The sequence below is a fragment of the Candida pseudojiufengensis genome (genome assembly GCF_024610245.1).
Source record: "Candida pseudojiufengensis strain CBS 10847 chromosome Unknown scaffold3, whole genome shotgun sequence".
Classification (NCBI taxonomy): Eukaryota; Fungi; Ascomycota; class Pichiomycetes; order Serinales; family Debaryomycetaceae; genus Lodderomyces; species Lodderomyces pseudojiufengensis.
In genome coordinates, this window is record NW_026261523.1 from 652,615 (window position 1) to 680,265 (window position 27,651).

The following is a 27,651-nucleotide window of genomic DNA, read 5'->3' on the forward strand; positions in this document are numbered from 1 at the left end:
TAATAGGAACTAGATTTGATTCACGTCAACCATCATAACAAGTTACAAATCAAAGAATTGTAACGGTCAAAACTCATCAACACAATATAATTATGTCATCAATAACAGCCAAAAGTCAAATTACCGGAAAAATAGTACAATTATTAAAAACATTACCGAAAGACAGAATAAAACATTATGCCTCATTCAAAGATTCTCAATTAAAAAGATTTGAAAATAAACAAATACTACAGGATATAAGTGAAAATGATTTAAAATTACAATACATTGCTCTCAAGGAACTAGTCAATGATAAATATAAAAATTATTATAAATTAGATGATAAATTATTAAAACCTAAAGGGAATCCTGAATATTATACTAGATTATTGAGTGAGATTAAAGGTGAGAAAAAAGAAACAATGTTTAGTGCTATTAGAACTGTTGTATTTGGTAAATAGAATTTTCGTATGTTTCGATTTAATCAATGAATCATGAATAACTGAATTGTAGATAGCGAAATGGTAAGTGTTAGAGTTTTTATTGAAATTTTAGTCTAATTTTTTTCGATTTCATATCCAACGTGATTAACTAATATTTTATAAGAAATACATGAAACACCAAATTTAATATCTCCAACAAGTCACACTTGATGAGAATAAAAGGAAACAGCAAGAATAGCACCAGCAATGTCATTTCGTAGGACCTTACAAGGCTCAAAGCCATTGCAATCAATACTTACAATCACTGTCCTTCTACTTATATACATATTATATCATTTCAATTGGTTTAATTTCTTAAATTCCTCATCAATTTCAACACCTGAAGAAATAAATTCATTGCTACAAAATAAAGATACCAGTGTAGTCATCCTCAAAAAGACAGAATTAGTCTCTCAAGGATTACAAAGACCATTTTTAGATGAATCATTATTCCATGTACGGAATTGGAATTTACATGGAAATTCACTAGTCGAAAATGATAAATATATAAGATTAACATCTACCGCCCCACATTTAGCTTCAAACATGTTTAGTAAAATGCCAATTGAAGCAGAATCCTTCGAAATGGAATTGACTTTTCATATACATAATGAAGATGCTAAACATGGATTAGTAGGTGATGGATTAGCGGTTTGGTTTTTAGATAAACCTTCAAATATTGGTGATGTGTTTGGAATTGAAAATGGATTTAATGGATTAGGGATTATGATGGATACTTATAAGAATGGTAAACGTGGTACATTTCCATTTGTTAATTTGATGTTGGGTGATGGTCAGACTTATTATAATAAAGGTACTGATGGTTACGAAACTAGATTAGCTGGTTGTACTGCAAAGGATATATTAAACCCTAGTTCGAAAGAAACGAAAATGAGATTAGTTTATATAAAGAATGGATACTTATCAATTGATTTCAATTTTTATGGAAAACATGAAGATTGGACTAATTGTGTTACCTTGACTGATGTAAAATTACCTCATGTTAAATATTTAGGATTAAGTGCTGAAACTGGCCAATTATTTGAAAATGTGGATATAATAGAAAATAAAATATTTGCTTTGTATAAACCTGATGGAAATTTTGTTGAGTCAATTGATGAATTAGATGACCTAATCAAGGAACAAAATGAATACGAAGAAGTTACAAATTCGTTGCAAGATATAAATGCAAAAGTAGAAAATATAAAATCAAAAACTGGAGGAAGAAATAGAGCTTTCAAAAGAAAATTAAGTAGTCAAAGAAGAAGAACTCTTAAAAGACTTCAAAATGCTGAAAAAAGAATAAAAGAAAAGGAAAAATTAGCAAGATTACAAAAATATGGTGATGAAGATGCTACTTTTTTTAAAAGGATTTTCAGGACTATATTATGGTTTTTGAAAATCATTATATATTTGGCAATTTTCATAATATTATGCTGGTTTGCATTAATAATTTATAGAGTTCAAAAACAGAAAAGAAAACAAAAAAGCACTGGATTATTGGATTAGTTATTAATATATACACGTAATGAATGACTTAATGTACATGTAACTCGTTACAAAACTATGATCTCTTCTTGGCAACGTTATTTTTTTCCTCTGTTGAGGTTGATGAACTTTTCTCTAATAGTTCATTATTTTTGATTAATTCAAAATCTTCTTCATTAGTAGATAATACAATTCCAAATGTGTTATTTGTTGCACCAATTAATTTGTAAACAAATTTCTGCAATGGTTTTGTAGTTGGTTCAAATGGATTAAACTCATAAGATTGATCTATTATTTTAAATCCATTGTTGAGTAAAGCTTGGAATAAATTTTTGTTGAATGAGTAACAAGATGTGGTTATAAAAATAGATCCATTGGTAACATTTGACTTTGAATTTTTCAAATATTCTTGATATAATTCTCTTGATCTTAAGACAGCCCATTCAATCAATAAATTATCAAAATCAACTTTTTGAAAAACCTTACGAACATGAATTCCACTGATTTGAACAATAAAGTTATCAACAGTTGATTGTTTCAAATCCGGTTTTAAAGTTACTATAGCAATTGGTTGTTCTCTGTAACTTATAAGATTTGAATTCTCCCCATTCTTTCCGATCTTGTTCTTTTCTTTAACAAATTCAGTTAATTTGAATCCAAATATGTCATCGCAATAATTCTTATTTACTAAATTATTTGCAATTGACCCAACATCTTCTCCCACTATGTACGAAATGAAACCAAAACTTGCAAAAATAGAAGCAATAACAGGGACTCCTCTTAAAATATTGAAAATAAAATCATTTTTATTTCTCATTGCAATGAGATAAAACTCATACAAGTTTTCACTTACTGAAATATAATCCCATAAGACAAATCCTAATATCACAGGAATCAATGTAGTATATACCATTATCGAAAATGGATGCCAAAAGACATATCTTGTTAAATTTGATTGTGATTGCTTGTAGTAGTCTCCATGCAAAATCAATGCCGCTTTTGATAAATCAGGTCTCAATGATGTTTTGACTAAAGTTGCTGGTTTATTTGCATCTAACGGACTATTTAAATCTATTTCTTTTTGTTCAATCATATTCTGAGATTATGTATTGACTGTATTTAAGTTTCAAGAAATTGAAAGAGTGAAAGTGAATTTAATTTTTAAATGGATCAATTGATAATTTCAAAGTTATTTGGACCACATCTAATGTATAATAAAGTAGAAGGTGCTAACTCATTTCAAAAAATGAATTTTTTAGCTAGTTTAAAAAAGTCCGCCTTTTATTACTGTGTACATCATCGTAAAATTTAAAACGTGGGTGTAAGTGCGATTCCAATATTTAGATACCATAAAATCTAAGTGAAATACCATTTTATGAATTGAACCCAATTTATGTACTTTGAAATCCTATGATAAAATTATTCAGATAGATACGACAAAACTTGTTTGTAATATCGAATTGAAAAGCTGTAAATGAACCTTACATATGATCATCTAAGGTCACAAAAATTATGAAGTTAAATGCGTCGTATCTTCACGACAAATTATGTATTTTACAGAATTTCTACTCAAAAGTTTCTTCTGACGGACTTTGTTTTACTGCTAGCTCTTCCTCTTATTTAACTATATGAATCTTCTACGATAGATAGACTTCTTCAGTGTATACTAAAATTGAGCATGAAACTTTATAACTGTTTTGATGCAAAATATTTGCGACTGTTTTTAATCTAATTTTTTTTGTTTCAAAATCAATCGTTTATTAGATCATTAGTTTAATAACTCACTTATGCTGTATCATCATTTGCTAGCCAAACATATCAAAAGCTTTGCAACCCCAAGGAAACATTTTGGTAACAAAATTAGGTACACTATACCACCAATTCAAAATAGTAATGTTGTAATTGCATTTTGTACTGCGGTATAGACTTTTTATTTTGTTTCAAACAGACTGTTTTGTGTTCTATAGATACGAGTTTGAAGTATAAGATCTAACTCTGAAATAAAGGAACTCATAATCGAATTTAGAATTAGCTTGAGATCTTGCGACCTCATTAAAGGAACCCAAGTCTATTGTGTTGTATTGGGACATAGAACTAAATATTTTGTAAATACCGAAATCTACTTCATTATCAGGATTTTTTTGCTAGTTATTTCTTATCAAGCCACCTTACAGTCCACTTTTACATTTAAAACTTTTGAAATACTTACCAGAAGTTTTCCTGATATAACATGTGTTGGGAACGCGGTAGATATGATATTGTTTGTAATTGAAACTTGAACAGTCTTGCAACCAAGTGAGCTCAGACAGAAATTATTTTGTGCCAACCATGACTCTGGCATGTAGAGAGAATTCCATACACAACTTAGTGTTCTTGAAAATAGGTTCGACTCGTAAGCAGTTATGATTTGTGGATCAACTCAATTTGCAAACCTTTACTTCACTTGTATCAAGGAATAGAATTCGATTATTACTAATCTAAAACGGAAATAATTCCGAGATTTGTAACAGATCCCGTACTGTGGCTGTTTTAATTTATCTTTTAACCACAAGATGTCTTATCAAATTACATATCCTTATTTCAAAATCATCAAACCGTTGCATATATAAATTAATATGATTCCAACCTCAACACCCAACTTAGCAGAGATTATTGGCTCAAAATAATACTAATCATGCCATCTGCATCTGATCTTGATTATGAACATCCAGTTGGTTTATCATCAAAACAAGTTGAATCAATAGCTATAATTGGAGGTGGTGCATCGGCTGCAATAATTCTAGATACTTTACTTAAAGAACCGGACTCGAACATTAAACAAATAACGATTTATGAAAGACAAGATAAGTTAGGTGGAGTATGGTATTTTAATCCAGAAACCATAGAGACACCCAATCATATCATTAAATCTGGTAATATAAACTTTGAAAATGATCCTCAATTACCAAACCCATTTGAAGGAAATTTAGACAAGGATGAGAATGAATTGAATCTTCCTAGAATTAATCAAGAGAGATTTTTACAAACACCAAGTTATTATGGTATAAAGACAAATATTATCGAAAAGATGATGACTTATAGTGATAATAAAAATTGGGGTATAGATGGAGATGATGAAGACAGAAAATATGTTGTCGGCACAGTTGTTCAAAAGTATATTGACAGTTATATTGATAAAAATTTGAATGACCCTAGAGTTAAATTGCATTTAAATTCTACTGTTGAAGATGTTGAACGAATTGACAGACACGATGAAGTCGAAATACCATATAAGTTCAGATTAACAATACGTGAGGAATTACCCAATTCTGAAAAAGATCGTTGGTATCGAAAAAACTTTGATTCAGTCATAGTTGCATCAGGTCATTATCATGTTCCATTCATTCCTCATGTTCCTGGTTTGAAACAACTACAAGAGACATACCCCAAGGTAGTTCAACATGCAAAGTTTTATAGGTCCTCAGAGTCATATAAAGATAAAACTGCAATTGTTGTTGGTTCAAGAGCATCAGGAAGTGACTTGACAAAATTTATAGCTAGAGAACCGGGTACCAAAGTTTATCAGTCAATTCGTAATTATGAAAGGACCAAAGTCTTATCATCTAGAACAAATGTCGAAACTAAACCAGAGATTACTTCAATAGTTCTATTAGATGAGTCAGAGCCTTACAAGATAAAAGTTTTATTCGAAGATGGTTCAATTGTCTATGATCCAGATCATATCGTTTATTGCACAGGTTATTTATTTTCTTACCCATTTTTGAATAGATTGTTCAATAATAAAATCACGCATGAAGGACAAACAGTTTCAAACTTATATCAACATACATTTTTAATCAACGAACCATTAATTACAATTATAGGTGTTCCAATTGACGGTATATCATTCAGGGTATTTGAATATCAAGCAATCTTGTTATCAAGATATATTACTGGAAAAATAAATTTACCTTCAAGGAAAGAGCAAACTGAATGGGTAAACAAAAGATACGAGGAGAAAAGTAACACAAGGTTATATCATACAATTGGAGTTGTTGATGCATTACCATTTGCTCAAACTTTGATACGGTTAGGACAAGTCTCAGCCAAAACCAAAGTTGGTAGAGAATTTCCAATTCTAACTGAAGAGGAAGTCTTGATTTATAGAGAGGCTGGGGAAAAATTGAGGAAATTTTGGGATGAGAGATGAGAGAGTTATCTTATAGATTTGTTATAGATATAGCTTTTGTAAGTATTTAATATTACTGCAAAAGAATATAAGAAGTTGGGTTTTATTTTTTCTTCATTTGCATTAAACCATATGCATTCATTATTTTTTACCAACGATATGAAACTACGAAGGTCATTTAACTATACTTACACAACCTCTTTTAACAATAATTATACTGGATTTGAAATTGGCTGCAAAATGGATCACTCTTGGTAGCGTAAAATCATGTCTTAAGACCGACCGAATTTAATATCATGTTTTAATCTTTAGTACCGACGCAACATTAATTCGTTCAATAAGCACATTATCAAATGATCAGTGCGCTTTTCATATATGATAACAAAGGAGATGTATTAATATCGAAACTATATAAAGAAGATGTCAAGAGGAATGTAGCTGATGTTTTTCGAATACAAGTGATAAATCAAGCATCAATTGGGAAATCAAATAGAGATCAAAGAACTCCGGTTTTAACTTTGGGTTCAACTTCTTTCATTTATATTAAACTGGGAAATGTTTGGATTTGTGCTGTTACTAGGTCGAATCAAGATTGTTCATTAATATTAGAATTTTTATACAAATTGGAAGCATTGCTTTGTATTGTACTATGGGATGATAATAATAAAAAGAAACATCAACAAGAAAAACTTACGTTATCAGACAACGCGATTGTTAATGGATTTCCTTTGATTTACGATATATTGGGGGAAGTTTGTGATTATGGATACCCTATAAATCTAGACATTGAATATTTGAAGAAATATGTTGTTGGATTGAATGAATCTACGGTTACGAATATATTTAAAAAAGCAAACTTCAATCCATTGAGTCAATTGAAAAAGAGTACACCACCAGTCACTGACACAGAACATCACAATGTAACATGGAGAGCGCCTAATATAAAGTATAGAAGGAATGAAATTTATTTGAATGTTGAAGAGAAATTAAACATTTTGATGAGTGCACAAGGTGAAATTTTAAGGAGTACAATAGATGGAGCAATAAAGATGAAGTCACATTTATCAGGAATGCCACAATGTAAGTTCGGGTTTAATCAAAATACAATATTTTTGACAAACTATGATATTCAAGATGATGAAAGAAGTTCGGTAGTAGCACTAGAGGATTCAAAATTTCATCAATGTGTCGAGCTAGATGCTTTTGAAAATGATAGGACTATACAGTTCATCCCACCAGATGGTGAGTTCCAACTAATGTCTTACAATTGTTCCAATAATACAAATATACCCTTTAAAATAATTCCACAGGTTCAAGAAATCAAAAAAAATAAACTTATATATAAAATAGCATTAAAAACATATCAACCTCCGAAACTAGCTGCAACAGATTTCAAAATCAAAATTCCAACTCCAAGAAATGTAATATCAACTAATTTTTTAGCATCAAATGGTAAAGTCAAATATCATCCAGAAGAACATGCAATGATTTGGAAATTCAATAAAATTTATGGTGAACAAGATAATATACTAACGGCAGAAGTTGAGATACAGTCACAACCGAATAATGATTTTAGCAACTGGAATCGACCTCCCATTACTATAGATTTTAATTTAGATATGTGGTCAAGTTCTGGATTAACAGTTAAATATTTGAAAGTACAAGATAAATCAAAGTATAAAACTGTCAAATGGGTTAGGTATACTACGAAATCAGGCTCGTATGAAGTAAGATATTGAAGTTCTGCTTTTTATACTTGACCCTGACACGTTTTAGAGGATCGATAGATGTGAATGAAGTTTACTGAATTAATGACAAACTAGAATAGACCAATAACAAAGTAGAGAATGTCAATAACTACAATCAACTCTCAAGGAAATTTGTAAATTATGTCTCTCTAACCTACTAGCTATGTCCCTCGTTAATTGCACACTTTCGTCGAGACTCGTCATCGTTAGAAACTCAAAATTAATCAAGAGACTAACCACAGTAAGCCCCACTATTTCTATAGTTGAGATCTATACCACTATCTCAATAGGGTTTCAAAACTATGCAATCGTCACAATAATTTTCTCTTACCGTTTCGATGGTTGAGCCTAAAATTTTATGGAACAAAAGTATGACACAAAAAATTTAAAACTTGTTTGAAGATGTTTAATACTTCACGACTTATACTAAATTAATACCACAAGCGTATATGAGAGATTTGGTTGTTCTTGGAGGCTCATCACATCCGTTACTTACAAAATCCATATGTCGAAATCTAACAATTGAACAAAGTAGACTAGATTCAAGAAAATTTTCAAATGGTGAAACATCAATAGTTGTACAAGATAGTGTTAGAGAAAAAGATGTATTTATTGTTCAGAGTGGATGTGGACATGTTAATGATAATTTCATAGAATTATTGATTACTATAGCTGCATGCAAGACGGCCAGTGCCAAAAGAGTCACTGCTGTATTACCATTATTTCCATATTCTAGACAACCTGATGTTCCATTTTTACCAAATACTACGGGAGCACCTAGTATTACAACAAAAAAAGATGATTATACTTTTGAAAGTGCCCCAAGTACCCCAAGACCATTATCAAGGGAAGGAACTAAACCTTTTGATTTTATCAATGCCAATAGTTCTAATATAAATGCAAATCCAGAAATATCAAAATTTAAAACTAATACTTTAAAAACTCCTCAACCAATTAGGTATACACCAAAATCAATAGTTACAAATGCATCATCTACGAATTTTTTACCAGAGATTGATGCACAAGGTAAAACTAAAAGTGGATATAAACAATGGATAGCTCAAAACGGTACACTTATAGCGAACTTATTAGCAACTGCTGGAGCAGATAGAATAATTACTATGGATTTACATGATCCACAATTCCAAGGCTTTTTTAATATACCAGTAGATAATTTATATTCAAGACCAATACTAAAACATTATATAACAGATTATATTCCAAATTATCAAGATTGTGTTATAGTAAGTCCTGATTCAGGTGGTGCTAAAAGAGCTACATCAATAGCTGATTCAATCGGATGTTCATTTGCTTTAATTCATAAGGAAAGAAGAGCTAAAGTAGCAAAAGGACCACCACTGACTTCATCATCATCTTCAACACCAAATAATGCTTCGCAACAACAATTACAACGTCAACAACAACAACAACCACAACTTCATAATCAATTACAACAGCCGCCCAAAATGGTTGCTACAACTATGCTAGTAGGTGATGTAAAAGATAAAGTATGTGTTTTAATTGATGATTTAGTAGATACTTCATATACAATAACAAGAGCAGCAAAATTATTAAAAGATCAAGGAGCTAAATATGTTTATGCATTAGTTACTCATGGAATATTTAGTGGTGATGCAATAAATAGAATTAATTTAAGTCAAATTGATAAATTAGTTACAACAAATTCTGTACCACAAATTAATAATGTTGCTATATTAGGTGATAGAATGGAGGTATTGGATGTAAGTAGAATATTCGCTGAAGCTATTAGAAGAATTAATAATGGTGAAAGTGTTAGTATGCTTTTTGATCATGGATGGTGAGAGAAGAATGAGGCAAATTTATTTTAGATTTAAAATTTTAAAATGCTAGTAATATTTATTTATATTTCAATTAGTTTTGTTATTTTAATTTTTTTTAATTGACTTAATCATCAATATACCTATTTATAAGTTATGTAAGCTTATTTTGCGTAATGCAATTTGATATCTAACCATTGTCTGGCTTTGACTTCCTCTGGAGTTAAAAATTCGTCACCATAAGTTATAGCTTTAAAATAAAAGAAAAACCAAATTATACCAATTGATGCAATAGCTACTAAAATAGTCATTTTTATCTTTTTAGTTTTATTATTTATATTTAATGAATCTTTTGAATTATCTGAACATATAAATTCAGCTAACCCACCTGAAAATAAAGCCGCTATTAAATGAGCAGGTAAATAATGATGTAAAAATTTTTGACGATTCATTAAATAAAATGGGAAATAATGAGCGCTCCATCCAATAAATAAAAATCCTAAAGTATTATATAATCTTGATCTTGATTTATCACTTAACAAATGATAATTTCTACGACGAGTAATTTGATCAGCTAATACAATTCCAACATAAATTGATAAGAAACATACTTCCAACCAAAATCCAATCACATTTCCAATAAAGAAAATTTGCTTTTTAGTATCATTATTATTATAAAATGAAACACCACTCAATGCTAATGGCCAAGTATCTGGTTGTGAAGCAAATGGATGTGATGAACTTAATTGATTATTATGATGAAACATTAATCCTTGCAATTGCCACCATTTTTTTAAAAATGGCATAGTTTTAACTTCTTTTGGAATATATTTACTTCTTTGATCATTTTTATCAAGGTTTGTAACTTTTCCAAAAGTCCATACATTATCTTTATCTTGAATTTTTTTATTTCCACTAACTTCTTGTTGACCAAATGCCCATTCTGGTAATAATTCATCATCATGAGTCCACATAGCTACAACAGTATCCATATGTAAAATTCTTAAATCAGTTGCTAAAGTTTTAATTTTTCTTCTTTGGTTTTGTTTCTTGGGTGATGAGCCTGGTACACTTAATCTTAATCTAAATAAAGTTTCATTATACCTTGATTCAATTTTTTCATCAAACACCACAGTAAATTCTTCATTTGTTGGTTTTAATGGAGATGCAACATCATGAGTTAATAAATAACCACCTGTTCCAACATGTTTAAATCTAACAATATCATTTGTATAAACATCTTTTCCTTTTTTACCATCATCATCTGCTTTCACTGGTACTATTTCCCATTGATTATTTGGATCTTGTTCTGGAAATTCAACATCAACACAAGTAACTTGTTGTTGATTTGAAGAAATTCTACCATCTTCATAACGTAATGGATATACATGACTATGAGAATGTAAATTTGCTCCAGTATCTTTATGTTGAATTGTAATTTGATCATAATATTGAACTTGTTTTGAATTTTGAGCTAATGGTGATTCTAATAAAGTTTCTTGAAATTCCGATGACATAAAAGCATCACCTGGACCAGATTTTATAAGAATTGCAAAATGTAAATAAAACCAAAATAAATAAATTATAAATGGTACAACAATTAAAGCCCAAAATCTTGCTAAAAAATGTTTTGAAAATTCTTGTAAAGTTAAACCTTTTTTATAATCTAATAAAATCCATAATTCATGTATAACAGCAATACCAATTGTAAAATAAGTAAAAACACCAACATATTTAGTTGAAATAACACAAGATAATGAAACTCCTGTTGCTAATAACCAAGTCCACCATTTTTGACTAAATGGTTCTTTTCTAAAAGTTGAAAATTTACAATAACTGAAAATTGTTAATGCAACACTTAAAATTAAAGTTGCATCTAATAAAATTAATCTACTATCAACAACTTGAGCATTATCAAAACAAACAATTAAACTTGCTAATAAACAAGCTTGTACTTGAAATCCCAAAGTTTTCATAGTTAAAAACATAATTGGAATAATAGCAGTACCTTGAATTGCAGATAAACCTCTATAAGCAATATAAGGAACATTATTTTCAATATATGAATCACCAATTGCATCAAATTTAAATTTACCATTGTAACCAATTAACCAACCAACAAATGCAATTAATAATTTAGCAAAAGGAGGATGTAAATCAAAAAAATAAGTTCTTTCTAAATAATAAGAAGCAAATTTTCCAAAATGAACTTCATCAAATACAACTTGATCTGGAGTACCTAATTTTATAAATCTTAAATAAAATCCAATTGCTGTTATTGTTGCTAAAACAATATGATATTTATATTCAGGATCATTAGATTGTTGTTGAATAGTAGTAATTTTCTTTTTTAAAGAAATTGATTCATCAATTATATTTGAATTTTCAATAGGTGTATTTGACTTTTTATTCCTTTTTCTTATTTGTTGAGACATGATGATAGGATAAAGACTATGTTTCTAGTAGTTCAAAAAAAATTAATTGAGCATATATGAATATTGAATGGTTTGATTAAATGAATGTGAAATTTATTGTCAACTTATATGGAAAATAAATTGAATAAAATAAGTTACTTATATTTGAAACATAAAAATTATGATCTGTCTCTTTTTTTTTTTTTTTTTCATTGTTTTGGTGTTTTGAAAAATTATTTAATTTAAATTTACGAAATAAAAATATTTTTGGTTCGAGTAGTAGACATGAGACACGTAGTATTTTGTAGAAATAAGTGATTCTGGTTCAATTTCATGGAAAAAAAATCGACTAACTTTAAGTTTTTCGAAAGAAGTATTCAAAATTTCATTCAAGATTTCCAAATCTCAAGAGAGACAGGAGTTGTACATATTTTGAAAAGTTAGAGTGAAACAACTAGATTTATAATTTGGTTAGGTCTGGTAATAATAATACGTATTTTTGTGTAATCAGTAGATGCTTGAGTACGACATCAACTATGACGTTACGAAAAAAATCGATGTTCCACACGCAGAAGTTGTCCTATTGACGTGTAAAATTTGTCCAATTCAAAGCATTTTTTGATAAGCTGGTTGGTTCTTTACATTGGCTTACTCTTGATACTTAATGCTTCCTACTATATGTTGATATATTTCATGAGTTGTTTGAGATTTGACTGCTGTATCTGGTAGCACACAGTTATCGCATTAAGAACAAGAATTTGAATTAAATATGATTATGTATTCTACACAATTAAGACTTCTTTACATAAATGAATAATGATTCAATTCAAACAATTGATAATGAATATGAATCAAAAGAATTAGATGACAGCTCGTCACTGTTGAACACACAAACTCAAACTAGCAAAATACGAAAGAAGAAACGAAGAAAGAAAAAGAAGAAGTTAAATATGAATGAAAACAATGAAGAATCTTATTATAATGGTGAATTATTAGTACATACTTATAATACTTTACCACAATCTGTACAAAAATTTTGGAATAGAAGACATGAATTATTTTCAAAATTTAATGATGGTATTTTCCTTTCTGAAGAATTATGGTATAGTGTCACCCCAGAACTAGTTGCAAAATATATTGCTCAATTATTTGTTAAAATTTTACCATCAGAAGCTAATTGTGGATTAGATGTTTGTTGTGGAGGAGGTGGAAATACAATACAATTTGCTAATTTTTTTGATTCCGTTGGAGCAATTGATATAAATCCTGTAAATTTATATTGTACAGAACATAATTCAAAAGTTTATGGAGTTGAAGATAATATTTGGAGTTTATGTGCTGATTGGGCAGAAATTACAAAACCAAAACAAGATGGACTGATAAATTATGATTGGATTCCAGAAAATGTGAAAAAATTACGGAAAGAATCATCTCAAGATCAAACATTTGATTTTATATTTAGTTCTCCTCCATGGGGTGGTACAAATTATAATAAAAATGAATTTAATTTATATAATATGGAACCTTTTAATATTTTGGATTTATTAAATTCAATGACTAAATATTCAAAAAATATTGGATTATTTTTACCAAAACTGTCAAATTTAATGCAATTAAGTATGGCTACAAGAGAAGTTTATGGAGATTATAAAAAATGTAGAGCAGTATATATAAATTCAAGAGGTAGATCTGTTGCTTTACTTGCTTTATTTGGTGATGTTTTTACTGCAAGGTTTGATGAGTTGGATGATATTAGTGAAGAAGCTTTATTAGGAGAAGATAATGGTTTGGGACATGGAATGGAATTACAAGAAGATGTGGCGAATGGTGATAATGATGTAGATGATAGTGAGTCAGACAATTTAGAATAATTGAAAAAAGACATTATTTTACCGAAGTATGAAACTTCGTATGAATTAAAATGTATTCTAATTAACATACCCGACTTATAAGCCAATCAAAGTTACATAGGCGGTCAAATGTTTGACTTTCTTATGTGCGTAGGACGATTTGTTTCTTTAAATTCATTCCCTAAAATTTGTGCGTGAGACATTTTTATAAAAAAATCAAAATCAAAACAATCTTGTGTTATTTATAGACAACTTCATTAAAACGACACTTGGACATAAATAATGAATATAAGAAACGAAATAAATTCATCTTCATCATCAGCATCAAGATCATTGTTAGAATCAAAAGTTGATAGACTCATAGTACAACTAAATGATATAGAAAATTCATTTCATGAAGATAATAGATTATTACAAAATTTAGTAAAACATCAAAATAATAAGATTGATAATTTAACTAATTTATTACATACTTTAATTAATGGTACCAGTTCAAGTTCAAATTCAAGTTCAAAAAAGAGAAAAAATAATAACCATAATCAATTGAATGATAGACTAATTGCTCAACAAGATACATTAACAAATTCACCACCAACTCTTAATGAAAATGAAGATGTTCAAGAAGTTGTTGGAGATGATGAAGTTTTAAATTCTATACATGTTTTACAAAGTGGTGGAGGAGGAGGTGTTAATGTAAGTGATTTACAAAGTTCAAACTTACAACAATTGAATCATTTACAACATCAACATCAATCCCTTTTGGATCAAAGAAGAACTCATTTACATCATCAATTACACGCTCCTCACTTGTCTGTTGACAATAATATGGACCCTGCATTACATAGAGTCACCAATACCGATCAACAACAGCAACAACAACAACAACAACAACAAGGTCAAGAAAATTCCTCACAAAATAAAAAACGTAAAAAAACTGGACAATATACAAGAGAAAGAGTAGGTATACCAGATCGTAAAATTAAAATTGAATTTTTACAAAATCCAAGTACAGTAAGAGAAATTTATCAAGAATTTTATCATGGATATAAAAATCAAGAACCTTTATGTGTATTAGATTCAAAATATGGTAAACATGATTGGAGAGGTGATTCAAGATCAAAAGAAAGTAAAAGATATCAAAGAAGAAAAAGATTATGTGATGCTATAAAAAAGGGAGCTTATAAATATAATAAAACTGATGATGAAATGATTGAATATCTAGAAACTTTTAGAAAACAAAAATCTTTGACTTGGATTATGAATGGTAATTTACCTCCTGATCTTGAAATTTAAGAATTATATTGATTACAAGTTTAATTGTTTTTTAATTCTACAATATTAGTGACATAGTCTTTTCAAAAGATATCTATGTAATTTAATTCCATATTATATACTAATTATTTTATACTATTTACAAATATTTTGATATTGAATTCTCATACCTACTGATGTAATGATCTTAAAACATGTTTGATGATGAATTTCCAAAATGAACGCCAAAACAGAAAAAAACGTAATCATCATTATATTATAACACTAAAAAAATTTATCTAATTCTTTGGTGGTTCTTCAGATGAAGATGATGATGAATCTTTATATAAGTCTTTGAACAAATCAATTGCATCTGCTTGCAATTTCTCGGTTGCAGATTTTAATTCATCTGCAACAACCTCCTCTCCTGATTGAGCTTTAAGAACAATCTCTCTTAATTTGGAGATTTGTTCTTTGACTTTATCAACAGCTTCAGTGGATAATTTTTCTTTATGCTCATTGAGTGAGTTTTCAGTGTCATTACACAATTGATCTGCTCTGTTAGCATTCTCAATTGCTTCTCTTCTGGCTTTATCTGATTCAGCATATTTTTCTGCATCATTGACCATTTTTTCAATTTCTGCATCTGATAAACCTGATGAACCAGCAACAGTAATAGAAGCATCTTTATTTGAAGCTTTATCTCTAGCAGATACTTTAATAATACCATCAGTATCGATATCAAAAGTAACTTCAATTTGTGGAACACCTTTTGGTGCTGGTGGAATACCACTTAATGTGAAATTTCCAATTAATTTATTATCTCTTGTTAATTCTCTTTCACCTTGGAATACTCTAATTTCAACTGAAGTTTGACCAGCTGAAGCAGTTGAGAAAATTTGTGATTTTTTAGCTGGAATGGTAGTATTTCTTGCAATTAATCTAGCAAATACACCACCCATGGTTTCAATACCTAATGATAATGGAGTAACATCTAATAAAACAACATCTTTAACTTCACCAGCTAAAATACCACCTTGAATGGCAGCACCCATAGCAACAGCTTCATCTGGGTTAACAGCTTTTGAAGGTTCTTTACCGAAAATTGATTTTACAGTTTCAACAACTTTTGGCATTCTTGACATACCACCAACTAAAATAACTTCAGAAATATCTGATGTTGATAATCCAGCATCTTTAAGTGCTTTTTTACATGGTTCAATGGTTTTTTTGATTAATGGTTCAACTAATTGTTCAAATTGAGCTCTTGTGATTTTTTGATTAATATGTTTTGGTCCTGAAGCATCAGCTGTAATGAATGGTAAATTGATTTCAGTTGAAACAGTTGATGATAATTCAATCTTAGCTTTTTCAGCAGCTTCTCTAATACGTTGGATTGCCATTCTATCTTTTTCTAAATCAATACCGGTTTCCTTTTTGAATGCATCAACAATATATCTAACTAATGCAATATCAAAATCTTCACCACCTAAATGAGTGTCACCATTAGTTGATTTAACTTCGAAAACACCAGCACCAATATCTAAAATTGAAATATCAAAAGTACCACCACCTAAATCAAAAACTGCAACAACTTCTCCATCTTTCTTTTCTAAACCGTAAGCTAAAGCAGCAGCAGTTGGTTCGTTAACAACTCTTAAAACGTTTAATCCAACAATTTTACCTGCATCTTTAGTGGCTTGTCTTTGAGCATCATTGAAATAAGCTGGACAAGTAACAACTGCACAAGTAATTTTTTTACCTAAAGCAGCTTCAGCAGTTTCTTTCATTTTATTTAAAACAAATCCACCAATTTGTTGTGGAGAATATTGTTCACCTCTTGCTTCTAACCAAGCATCACCATTACCATGTTTAATGATTTTATAAGGAACTTGATTAATATCTCTTTGAACTTCTTTATCTTCATATCTTCTACCAATTAATCTTTTAGTAGCAAATAAAGTATTTTCTGGATTAACAACAGCTTGACGTTTAGCTGGAATACCAACTAATCTTTCATTATCTTTTGAAAATGCGACAATTGAAGGAGTAGTTCTACCACCTTCAGAATTTTCCAAAATCTTTGGAGTTTTACCTTCCATAACAGCTACAGCTGAATTGGTAGTACCCAAATCAATACCAATAACTGGTGGAGTAATTTTTTCAGTAGTTGTAGATTGTGAACGAATAGAATTAAATCTACTTATTAAAGATTGACATCTTAAATTTTTAATTGAATTTCTTGCAGATAACATCTTTAATCCTATAACTTATTGATGATGATATGTATATGTACAAAATGAAAAAAAATATTTAAAATTGGTTGATGATTTCCGATGATTTATAAAATATTAAAATGAGGTTGAAAAATTAAAGTCTATTTGAAAAATTTTATAACAATATTTTAAGTGGTATTTAGATTGTTAATAGAATTAGAGAGAGAGTGTCAAAAAAGCGACATAATAATATAAGAAGAATTTGAATGATGCTAATAGAATATTATAGAAAAAATAGAAAAAATATTAATGTCATTTCAGAGGAAGGCAAGACATTGAAAAGTTTGTTAAGGTGCCATAGGGACTTTTAGCGCAGGGCAGGTTTTGGCACTAACAAAGTCTCGAAAATAGAATGCTTTAGGGAGTCCTCAGTTAATGAGATATGGCTTCAAAAATAGTTTCATTAATCTTCAAGTCAGGATTAGACTACTCTAGCTCTTAAACGTAATAGTCTTTCGTTTCAAAAATTTCTCACATAGTTTCAAATCTAGCTGCAAATTTTTTTTTTTTGTTGCAAGCAATGTTAGTAAAAATGTTCGATTTTTTCCATTTTTGTCTGACCTTTGTAACCACCAATCAATTGTATCCGCTTGTTTGGTTACTATCATAAGCTTGGTTAAGCCTTTGAAGAAAAACTGGGCTCAACAATGTTGAGTCAATGTAATGTCTAAAATCTCCCAAAATCTAGTATTCCGAGGAACTCGCTACCAAAACGGAGGTGCGCCAAAAGTCCATATACCTACTTACAAGAGCTTGATAAATAATTAAAGAATAGTAATTAGCCTCACATATTATTGAAAGACTTCAATATATATTTGCCATTAAAGAAAATGTAAGTATAAGATTCAGCTAATAGACTAAAATGATATGGTTACATTAATTCCGGTTAAGGTTGACTAAATATCTACTTGAAAGCATGACTAGTAGTAAAAATTATTAAAATGTTTCAGATTTTTGCCACCGGATCGTGATACAGAATTAAAAGTTATCTTAAATTTTTCACTTCATACAATAATATTTCAATTTTTCGCTTCATATTCCATTTAATGAATTACTATGTATTTGACAGATTTAAACTCACCAATGTACATGTTTGTTGTGATAAAGTACATTTAAATTTAAATGATGCAACAACGATCGATTAGGATAGTAACGGTCTAAGTTTTACAGTGGATGTTGATGTAGCTGATACCATGTTTATATTTTTCACCGTTTTTCTAAGAATAATTGAAGGTGCCAGTACTTTCAATTACCAACTTCCTCTGTAGCAATAGAAGTTTCCCTTGAAGATCCGTCTATCATTTTGATATTATCCTTGATTATTGGCAAATTTACGACATCAGACTTACTTTTAAATTTCCGATTATATGTTATTTGATCATTTTTATAAAGTAAAATTCTATTTGCACTGGTTGAAAACGTATTCAAGATACTTTTCAATAAATTCGATTCCAATTTAGTTTTCTCCTGAAGTTGATCAAATGACATTTTGTCATTATCATTAAAAGAAAGAATAATAATTGCTTGCAACATATTACAATTGATTGGTATTTCTCTATTTTCTGAAAATTGACCCATTATTGTTAATCTATGAAGTTTATAATGAGTCCAATCCAATAACCCTTTACCTTTTGAAGATCTGTTTAAACATAATTCATTTTGAAATTCAGAAGGTAGCATAACCGATTTGAAGCTTTCATCAGGAAGCATATTTGCCCAAACGCTTGAGTCTAATATTAACGATTTAAACTCAATTGATTTTCCAACAGCGCCGAGGTTGATCGTTGTAATCTTATTTCTCGATACATCTTTGATCAATTCAATGATGCTTGAATTCTTATGGCGAATAACGGAATTGATATATTCTGCAATTTCAACCTCTTCTATTAGATTGACTTGCTTATTTAACAATAATCTTTTGAATAAATCCTTCTGATATGAAGAAACAAAACCGTTTTCAAAATCTTCTGAAAGTCCCCTAATAATAATTCCAATAACTCCCAGTATAATTTTTACATTGCAATCTTGTCCCAATTTACATTTAAAATACATGTCAATAAGTTTGGCAAGTTGTTTGGTGACATTGTTCTGATATCCAACTTTATTGAATACTGATTGCAAAATGTTTTGACTATTAAAAATGGGTCCTCTCACAGCATATTTAACATTGTCAACATGATCAAATAAAGACTTAAGTTGCTGCACCAAAGTAATTAAAATGCTGGGCTCCGGGATTGTATTATCCTGTGAATTTAAGTAATTAGTAATTAATGCTTCGATTTGACTTTCAAAATGCTTTTTTAATTTCTGGATGGCACAATCTCTAGTAGCCTCAAAATTGTTTGATTCATCTATACCGGAGTCGCCACAGCCGTAGTAAAGATGATCAAACACTCTTTGAATATCCTTGAAAGAACTTGTCAACTCACAAACATCCATTATCATTTGTTTATTATTCTCAAGATTATGAGAAAACAATGGTGTCGTCAAAAAAATATCATACTCCTGAGCGTCTATATTATCTTCATGAAATTTTTTAGCAAATTTGACTTCCTCGTCAATAATGTTAAACATTGTTTTGGTTTTTGTCGATCCCCTGAAATCACAACGTCCATTCAAATTATCATACTTACTATTTCTAAAATATTCATGAATGGCGTGTCTGATGATTTCAAAAGAGCTTGTAGATTCTTCTGAATATCTATACATCATTTTAATGAATGTAATGAATTTCTCATAAAACAGAGATATATCAACTTGTATTTTGGACTTTTCAAAATACTTATCTTTCAAATAAACTTTCGTTAATAACACAAATAGCTGATCCATGAAAGTAAGGATCCAAAAGTACGATAAGTCTCTATCATCCTCTTCACTAGTTTCAAAAAGGTTCAATTCCCGCGGGTGATTTGTGAAACAAAATCTATTGAAGTAATTAATTCCCATCTCATATGGAGAACCTTTTATTTTGTCCTCAAATTTCGATGTAACTTTGAATAAAATCTCAAGTTTTTCCAAAATTTTTTCATATCGATTCCAACATTCAAGGGCAACTTCACAAGCTTTTATGACTTCTTCATCATTATATTTGATTACATTATTATCATCGGAATGTAATGAACTAATAGCAGCATCTTCTTTAAATGTATCCAAATTCTCCCTCCAGAACTGAATTAATTTATCATCAATTATATTTTTAATATAATTTGAATTTTCCCTTTTCTCACAACAAGCTTGGGTTACACTTAAATAAGTTAGTTCAAACAGTAAAGGTTTTTCTTCAAAAATTAGATCGATCAAATTAGTGCAAATCTTAGTCTGAGCATTGAATATCTGGAAATAAATGGAATTATCAATATTATCACTATCAACTTCGAATTTTTTGCGTTTTGATAAGCTATTGTATGAACTCACTAATGATAAATGTGATCTCGACCTTTCCTTCGATTCAGTCGTTGATGATATTTCATTTTCACGTAAATGTAATATCTCTTGTATTGTTTTTGTCATTGGTTTAAATTGTAGGAAGTTAAGACATTATCCAATTGTGTTAACAACTAGTTCAAGTCGATGATTAAGCTTATAAATCTCAAATGTTTGGTCTGTAATATCTTGAATTCATATTTTTCTTATTAAAAAAATAAGCGTTCTAATGTTAAGAGATAACTGCGGGTTATTTATGTTTCCGATAACTTAGTTTATTGGTTAGATAATTCTTAGAACTGTATGACCGATCTTGTATACTTAAATGAAAATAAGAATTTTGTTTACATTTGAACCCCTAATAGTGAAGTACGTAAGAATTAGATGTTGTATGAAGTCTACAAAAATGATCATTTCATCTAGGGGTTTTTACTTAATTTGCAATCAATTATGCTAATTACCTATCAAGAGACTCATTTCACTTCAAATTATGCTAAATCCTAAGGCTCCTTTGAACACATGAAGCGAGTATAGACCTATTTGATCACCTAATTAGGAACTTTCAAGTAAATTTATGAACTATTTCATAAAGTAGAATTTTTGGAAATCTTACATGACTGATTGCTAGTAAAAGTTGGAGAACTTATACTCGTTAGCAACAACGAAGTGACTTTTTGACCTTCTAGTTGTTTATTTGTTTTCCCAATTTTTAAAATCGAAGCTTCTAAATGCCATGACACCCACAGAATGATACTTGTTAGAAATAACGTATTCTTGATATTCAATACCTCATTTATCTACACCGTTTTTCCATAACGAGATTGCCGTAGATTTAAATAATCTTAATACAAATGTAAAGTGCTCGAGGTCTGGACTTGAAGTATACACATTGCTGAGAAATTCAAATGGCTGTGCATAATGGTATCATAATGTATTAGCAGTTCTTAAACTTGAACTCCCGAGATACACAGCTCTTATTTTTTGATTGAATATGTCATTAGTTTTCGTTATCGTTACCAACTACCTCTGTAGCAATAGAGGTTTCCCTCGAAGATCCATCTACCGCTTTAATATTATCTTTAATCATGGGCAAATTTACCACATCAGATTTACTTTTAAATTTCCGATTATATGTAATTTGATCTTTTTTATAAAGTAAAATTCTATTTGCACTAGTTGAAAACGTATTCAAGATACTTTTTAATAAATTTGATTCCAATTTAGTTTTCTCCTGAAGTTGATCAAATGACATTTTGTCATTGTCATTAAATGAAAGAATAATAATTGCTTGCAACATATTACAATTGATTGGTATTTCTCTATTATCTGAAAATTGACCCAATATTGTTAATCTATGAAGTTTATAATGAGTCCAATCCAGTAACCCATTACCTTTTGGAGATCTATTAAAATTTAATACATTTTGAAATTCAGACGGGAGAATAACCGATTTGAAGCTTTCATCAGGAAGCATATTTGCCCAAACGCTTGAGTCTAATATTAACGATTTAAACTCAATTGATTTTCCAACAGCGCCGAGGTTGATCGTTGTAATCTTATTTCTCGATACATCTTTGATCAATTCAATGATACTTGAATTCTTATGACGAATAATGGAATTGATATATTCTGCAATTTCCAACTCTTCTATTAGATTGACTTGCTTATTTAACAATAATCTTTTAAATAAATCTTTCTGATATAATGAAACAAAATCAACTTCAGTATCTTCTGAAAGCCCGTTTACAATGATTCCGAGAACTTCCTGTATAATGCTTACATGGCAATCTTGTTGTAACTTACATTTAAAATACATGTCAACAAGTTTGGCTAGTTGCTTGGTGATAGTATTTTGATCTCCGACTTTATTGATTACTGATTGTAGTATGTTTTGCCCATCAATTGTGTTTTCTTTTCTAGTAGAATAAGGATTTACCATAGCAGAATTAGCATTGTGAATTTGCACGAATGAAGACTTAATTTGCTGTACCAAAGGGATTAAAAGGCTGGGATCTGGTATTGGATTATCCTTTGAGTTTAAGTGTTCAATTATTATTGTTTCGATTTGACTTTCAAAATGCTTTTGTAATTTCTGAACAGCGATATCTCTAATAGGACCAAATTTTTTTACTGCTTCAACATCATCAGAGTCATCATCATAGTTTTCAAGATATTCAAACACTTTTTGAAGATCAACCAAGGATCTTGTCAAATCACAAACATCCATTGCCATTTGTTTATTATTTTCAAAATTATGAGAAAGAAATGGTGTCGACATAAAGATATCATACTCTCGAGCGTCTATATTATCCTCATGAAATTTTTTGGCAAATTTGACTTCCTCGTCAATAACATTTAATATCGTTTTGGTTTTAGTTGGACCTTTGAAATCACAACGTCCGTTCAAATTTTCATACTTACCGTTTTTAAGATACTTAATAATAGCGTGCCTTGCGATTTCGAAAGAACTCATAAAATCTACCGAATATCTATGCCTCTTCTTGATGAATGTAAGAAATTTTTCATATAACAGAAATATATCAGTTTGTATGTTGGACTTTTCAAAATATTTATCCTTCAAGTAAATTTCGGACATTAACACAAAAAGTCGATCCATGAAATCAAGTTCCCAAAAGTATGATATGTCGTCACTTTCCTCATGATCATTACCCAAAAGTTGATATCGTTCTTTTACCTCAAAACAAAATTTATTAAAGTAGTTTATTCCCATTTCATATGGAGAACCCTTAATTTTTTTTTCAAACTTCGTTGAAACTTTAAATAAAATCTGAAGTTTTGTTAAAATTTTTTCATATCGATTCCAATATTCAAGAGCAATTTCACAAGCTTTTATGACCTCTTCCTCATTGTATTTGAGTTTGGTATTTTCATCATTCGAGTCTAAAGAACTAATGAAAGCATCTTTTTTCAATTTATCTGTAAAATCCTTCAAAAACGAATGAAACTTGTCAAATAAAAAGTCCCTAATAAATACTGAATTTCCCTTATTCTCACAATAAGCTTGGGTTAATTGACTTAAATAACGTATGTCATATTGTAAAGGTTTCTCTTCAAAAATTCTGTAGATCAAACGCATGCAAAATTTAACTTGGCTTTTATTTTCTTGTTGATCATTGCTAGCACTACTTGAATCACTATCAATTTTGCTACTATTGTGTTTTGATAAGCCATTGTTGAAACCCGCTGGTATCAAATATGAATTCAAGGTAATCTTCGATTGAGTTGTTGATTGTTCTTCATTTCCCCCATTTCCACGCAATTCTAAAATTTCCAGTATTGTTTTTGTCATTGGCTTAAATTGTAAGAGGTGAAGACATTATCCAATTGTGGTATTCACTAATGGAAGTCGATGAGTAGCTTGTAAATTCAAATATTTGGTCTGTAAACATAATTCATATTCTTCTTATTACAATTAAGTGTCCAAAACGTTAAGAGGTAATTGCGAGTTGTTTGAGCTATTTATGGATCCGAAAACTTAGTTTATTAGTTAGTTAATTATTAAATTTGTATGATCATCTTGTATAACTCACTGAAACTGAGCATTCTGTTCACATTCTAAAACCATTAAACATGTTCCCGGTATATACAATAGGAGTTAGATGTTGTGTAAAATCTGAGTTGAATCATTTCATACATCGGTTCTTTTTCAATTTGCAACCAATTATTCTAATTTTCTTTCAAGAGAATCACTTCATATTTAAACATAGAGATCCCAAGTCCCCATTGAACATTTGAAGTTCGTGTAGACCTAATCCACAATTAAATAAGAGCAATGGAAAGCATAAGTAAATTTATCGAACATTTCATAAAACAGAATATTTTTGGAAAGCTAACATGACTGGTCAATAATAAAAATTGAAAAGCTTATACTCGTTAGCATCACCGATATGACGTATAAATTGAAAGTTGCTATTCTCCTAGTCGTCTATTTTTTTTCTTTATTGCATTTTTTAAGTTTAAAATATAACACCAGAAGATACACAATAATATCATTCTTTACCGCCTTTGATTGAATGTGTCATTATTTTCCATTACCGTTACCAATTACCTCCGTAGAGATGGAAGCTTCCCTCGAAGACCTGTCAATCTTTCTCATGTTGTCTTTAATCATTGGCAAATTGATTACTTCAGACTTACTTTTAAATTTTTTATTATACAGTATTTGGTCATTTTTGTATAGCAAAACTCTATTTGCACTAGCTGAAAAAGTATCCAAAATATATTTCAATAGATTTGAATCAATTTTGGTCTGTTTTTGTAGTTGATCAAATGACATAATATCTTTTTCATTAAATGCAAGTATAACTATTGCTTGCAACATATTGCAATTGATTGGTATTTCTCTATTTTCAGAAAATTGACCCAATATTGTTAGTCTATGAAGTTTATAATGAGTCCAATCCTGAGATCTCCCTTTTTTCGAAATATTTATAGGATTTAACACCTTTTGGAACTCAGTAGGTAATTTTACTGATTTGAAGCTTTCATCAGGAAGTATATTTGTCCAGAGGCTTGAGTCTAACATCAATGATTCAAATTCAACTGATTGTCCAATAGACCCCATATTAACAGTCTTAACTTTACTCTTTGATACATCTTTTATCAACTTGGTAAACCTTGTATTTGGGCCAAAAATGCATCTGAAATATTCAGCAATTTCTAACTCTTCCTTTAAATTAGTTTGCTTATACAATAACAACCTTTTACATAAATCTCTCTGATATACGGAAATAAACTCAAGTTTACTTTTTCCAGCTGTTGGATACAACATAAAACTGATCATTTCCACCAACATTATCACATTAAGATTTTGTTGAAACTTGTTTTTAAAAAACATGTCTATGATCTTAGCGAGATGTTTCATTATGCTACTAATACTCATCCCGACTTTATCCAATGCCGATTCCCACGTTTGAATAGTATTAAAAGGGTAGTATGGACTTAAGGTGACTTGATTCGTATAAACTGATAACAAAGAATAATCCTTTACAAATGAAGGTAACGTATTCGGATCTAATGAAAAATCTGAACATAAGTATTTCATAACCAACGCCTCTGCTTTGGTATTAAAATGCGCTTTTAGATTCTGGATAATGGGATCCTTACGGGAAACAAAATATCCGGTTTTGTCCACGGGATTTATTTCATAATCGGAGGTGACAAATCCATAGTGTAGCGGAAACAACACTGTATAAATATCGTTTTCGGAATCTATCAACTCACAAATGTCTGTTTGCAACTGCCTTGCATTGTCTGTATTCAGAAACATCATCAGCTTCACTAAATCTGATTTATATTCTAGAAAGACATTTAAATTGTCTCCATGAAACTTTATGGCAAAGTTGACTTCTTCGTCAATGATACTTAATATGGTTTTAGTTTGTGTCAGACCTTCAATCTTGAAATATCCCTTTAAATTGTCATACTTTTGGTCTCGTAGATATTGAACGGTAGCAAATCGTACAATCTTAAAACGATCCCATGATCTTACTGAACATTTAATTTTTTCCTTCATAAAATTAACAAACTTTTCGTACGATAATCGTATTTCCGTATGTAGATTTGACTTTTCAAAGTACTTCTCCTTCAAATACATTTCGGTCAATATAACAAAAAGACTTTCCATAAAATTGATCATGCTAGGATACTCCGATCTTATATTATCCCATTCATCAGTATAGAAAAGTTTAATGTCTTCTGGAAAGTTTTTATAACAACATCTATTAAATAGTTCAAGTCCCGCCTCGTAAATTGAAAAGTCCTCCGGGATATTTCTAAAGGTCATTTTACGTCCAAAGTTCTCTTGTACATTATATTCGAAATTGAAAATAATCCGAAGTTTTGTTATAATTTTCTCATAGCGTTTCCAGTATTCAAGAATAATTTCACAAGCTTTTATTATTTCTTCATCATCATATTTCACTTCGTGAGTATTATTGTGTTGTAATGAGCCGATAGTAGTATTTCCTTTCAAATTTTCAAGAAGTTTTGATAAAAATGAGTCAAGCTTTTGCATCAATAAGTTTTTGACAAATTTTAAAGTCTCCTTATCATCACAATAGCTTTGAACAATCCGACTCATATAAGGTATTTCGCATAATAAAGGTTTTTCATCAAGAATTTTGTCTATCAAGTGATTGCAAATATCAGGATGATCTCCAAAAATTTGATCTCCAAAAATGTGTTTGCAACTGGCAAGATCATTAGTATCAGTCTTGTTTTTCACCAGTTTTTTAAGTTTCTTGTGTTTTGAATTATTCTGCTTCAAACTAGACGGTGACAAATGTGAGTTCGATCTTTTCTTCAATTCAATCACTGATGATGCATCAGAACCTTGTAGACTCAAGATTTCTGGTATCGATAATGTCATTGATAATGGAATGCAGGAATTTGAGACATGAATTAATCGTGCTTCCAGTGGAAGTTGTAAGTCACTTGTGTGTTTCGCTAAGGTAATTTTAAATTCTTCCCATAAAAATCAACTTTCGAAACTTAAGAGGGAAATAGGGGCTATTTTCATAAAATAGTCTTTCCATTTCGAAAAGTTCAACTTCTACATTGATTTCAATAGAGTATGAGTACTAGCATTTACTTAATTTACATAGGCAAAGACAATAACAATAAGGTGAACAACTTCAATGCTTTAAAAATTAGTACATTAATTATTTTGGGTCTTTATATCTCCCCGTCCGTTACATTGGAGTTAATCGTAAAATTGCAATTGAATGAATCAAGCAATATGGACGAATATA

General features: G+C 29.8%; 13 protein-coding genes across 13 annotated transcripts; 7 read left to right on the forward strand and 6 right to left on the reverse strand. All coding sequences in view use genetic code 12, as the record gives it.

Moving 5' to 3' along the window:
* Positions 1-92: 92 nt before the first annotated feature.
* Positions 93-440, forward strand: KGF55_000732 (uncharacterized protein; the record flags this gene model as incomplete). The annotated part of the gene is made up of 1 exon (XM_051761034.1): positions 93-440. One exon carries the CDS (start codon positions 93-95, stop codon positions 438-440), a length of 348 nt encoding a protein of 115 aa, XP_051616677.1.
* Positions 441-668: 228 nt separating this feature from the next.
* On the forward strand, positions 669-1,970 carry KGF55_000733 (uncharacterized protein; the record flags this gene model as incomplete). Its single annotated transcript, XM_051761035.1, has 1 exon — positions 669-1,970. One exon carries the CDS (start codon positions 669-671, stop codon positions 1,968-1,970), a length of 1,302 nt encoding a protein of 433 aa, XP_051616678.1.
* Positions 1,971-2,025: 55 nt separating this feature from the next.
* On the reverse strand, positions 2,026-3,042 carry PHO86 (Pho86p; the record flags this gene model as incomplete). Its single annotated transcript, XM_051761036.1, has 1 exon — positions 2,026-3,042. One exon carries the CDS (start codon positions 3,040-3,042, stop codon positions 2,026-2,028), a length of 1,017 nt encoding a protein of 338 aa, XP_051616679.1.
* Positions 3,043-4,623: 1,581 nt separating this feature from the next.
* Positions 4,624-6,138, forward strand: KGF55_000735 (uncharacterized protein; the record flags this gene model as incomplete). Its single annotated transcript, XM_051761037.1, has 1 exon — positions 4,624-6,138. The coding sequence occupies one exon, from the start codon at positions 4,624-4,626 to the stop codon at positions 6,136-6,138; it is 1,515 nt and encodes a 504-aa protein (XP_051616680.1).
* Positions 6,139-6,470: 332 nt separating this feature from the next.
* APM4 (Apm4p) lies at positions 6,471-7,856 on the forward strand (the record flags this gene model as incomplete). Its single annotated transcript, XM_051761038.1, has 1 exon — positions 6,471-7,856. The coding sequence occupies one exon, from the start codon at positions 6,471-6,473 to the stop codon at positions 7,854-7,856; it is 1,386 nt and encodes a 461-aa protein (XP_051616681.1).
* A 347-nt stretch (positions 7,857-8,203) lies between these two features.
* On the forward strand, positions 8,204-9,688 carry PRS5 (ribose phosphate diphosphokinase subunit; the record flags this gene model as incomplete). Its single annotated transcript, XM_051761040.1, has 2 exons — positions 8,204-8,234; positions 8,310-9,688. 2 exons carry the CDS (start codon positions 8,204-8,206, stop codon positions 9,686-9,688), a joined length of 1,410 nt encoding a protein of 469 aa, XP_051616682.1.
* Positions 9,689-9,828: 140 nt separating this feature from the next.
* On the reverse strand, positions 9,829-12,099 carry PMT4 (dolichyl-phosphate-mannose-protein mannosyltransferase; the record flags this gene model as incomplete). The annotated part of the gene is made up of 1 exon (XM_051761041.1): positions 9,829-12,099. The coding sequence occupies one exon, from the start codon at positions 12,097-12,099 to the stop codon at positions 9,829-9,831; it is 2,271 nt and encodes a 756-aa protein (XP_051616683.1).
* Positions 12,100-12,887: 788 nt separating this feature from the next.
* Positions 12,888-13,949, forward strand: KGF55_000739 (RNA methyltransferase; the record flags this gene model as incomplete). The annotated part of the gene is made up of 1 exon (XM_051761042.1): positions 12,888-13,949. One exon carries the CDS (start codon positions 12,888-12,890, stop codon positions 13,947-13,949), a length of 1,062 nt encoding a protein of 353 aa, XP_051616684.1.
* Positions 13,950-14,210: 261 nt separating this feature from the next.
* On the forward strand, positions 14,211-15,221 carry KGF55_000740 (uncharacterized protein; the record flags this gene model as incomplete). The annotated part of the gene is made up of 1 exon (XM_051761043.1): positions 14,211-15,221. The coding sequence occupies one exon, from the start codon at positions 14,211-14,213 to the stop codon at positions 15,219-15,221; it is 1,011 nt and encodes a 336-aa protein (XP_051616685.1).
* A 257-nt stretch (positions 15,222-15,478) lies between these two features.
* Positions 15,479-17,434, reverse strand: SSC1 (Hsp70 family ATPase; the record flags this gene model as incomplete). The annotated part of the gene is made up of 1 exon (XM_051761044.1): positions 15,479-17,434. The coding sequence occupies one exon, from the start codon at positions 17,432-17,434 to the stop codon at positions 15,479-15,481; it is 1,956 nt and encodes a 651-aa protein (XP_051616686.1).
* A 1,266-nt stretch (positions 17,435-18,700) lies between these two features.
* Positions 18,701-20,965, reverse strand: KGF55_000742 (uncharacterized protein; the record flags this gene model as incomplete). The annotated part of the gene is made up of 1 exon (XM_051761045.1): positions 18,701-20,965. One exon carries the CDS (start codon positions 20,963-20,965, stop codon positions 18,701-18,703), a length of 2,265 nt encoding a protein of 754 aa, XP_051616687.1.
* Positions 20,966-21,875: 910 nt separating this feature from the next.
* Positions 21,876-24,188, reverse strand: KGF55_000743 (uncharacterized protein; the record flags this gene model as incomplete). Its single annotated transcript, XM_051761046.1, has 1 exon — positions 21,876-24,188. One exon carries the CDS (start codon positions 24,186-24,188, stop codon positions 21,876-21,878), a length of 2,313 nt encoding a protein of 770 aa, XP_051616688.1.
* Positions 24,189-24,920: 732 nt separating this feature from the next.
* Positions 24,921-27,269, reverse strand: KGF55_000744 (uncharacterized protein; the record flags this gene model as incomplete). Its single annotated transcript, XM_051761047.1, has 1 exon — positions 24,921-27,269. One exon carries the CDS (start codon positions 27,267-27,269, stop codon positions 24,921-24,923), a length of 2,349 nt encoding a protein of 782 aa, XP_051616689.1.
* Between the last annotated feature and the right edge of the window lie 382 nt (positions 27,270-27,651).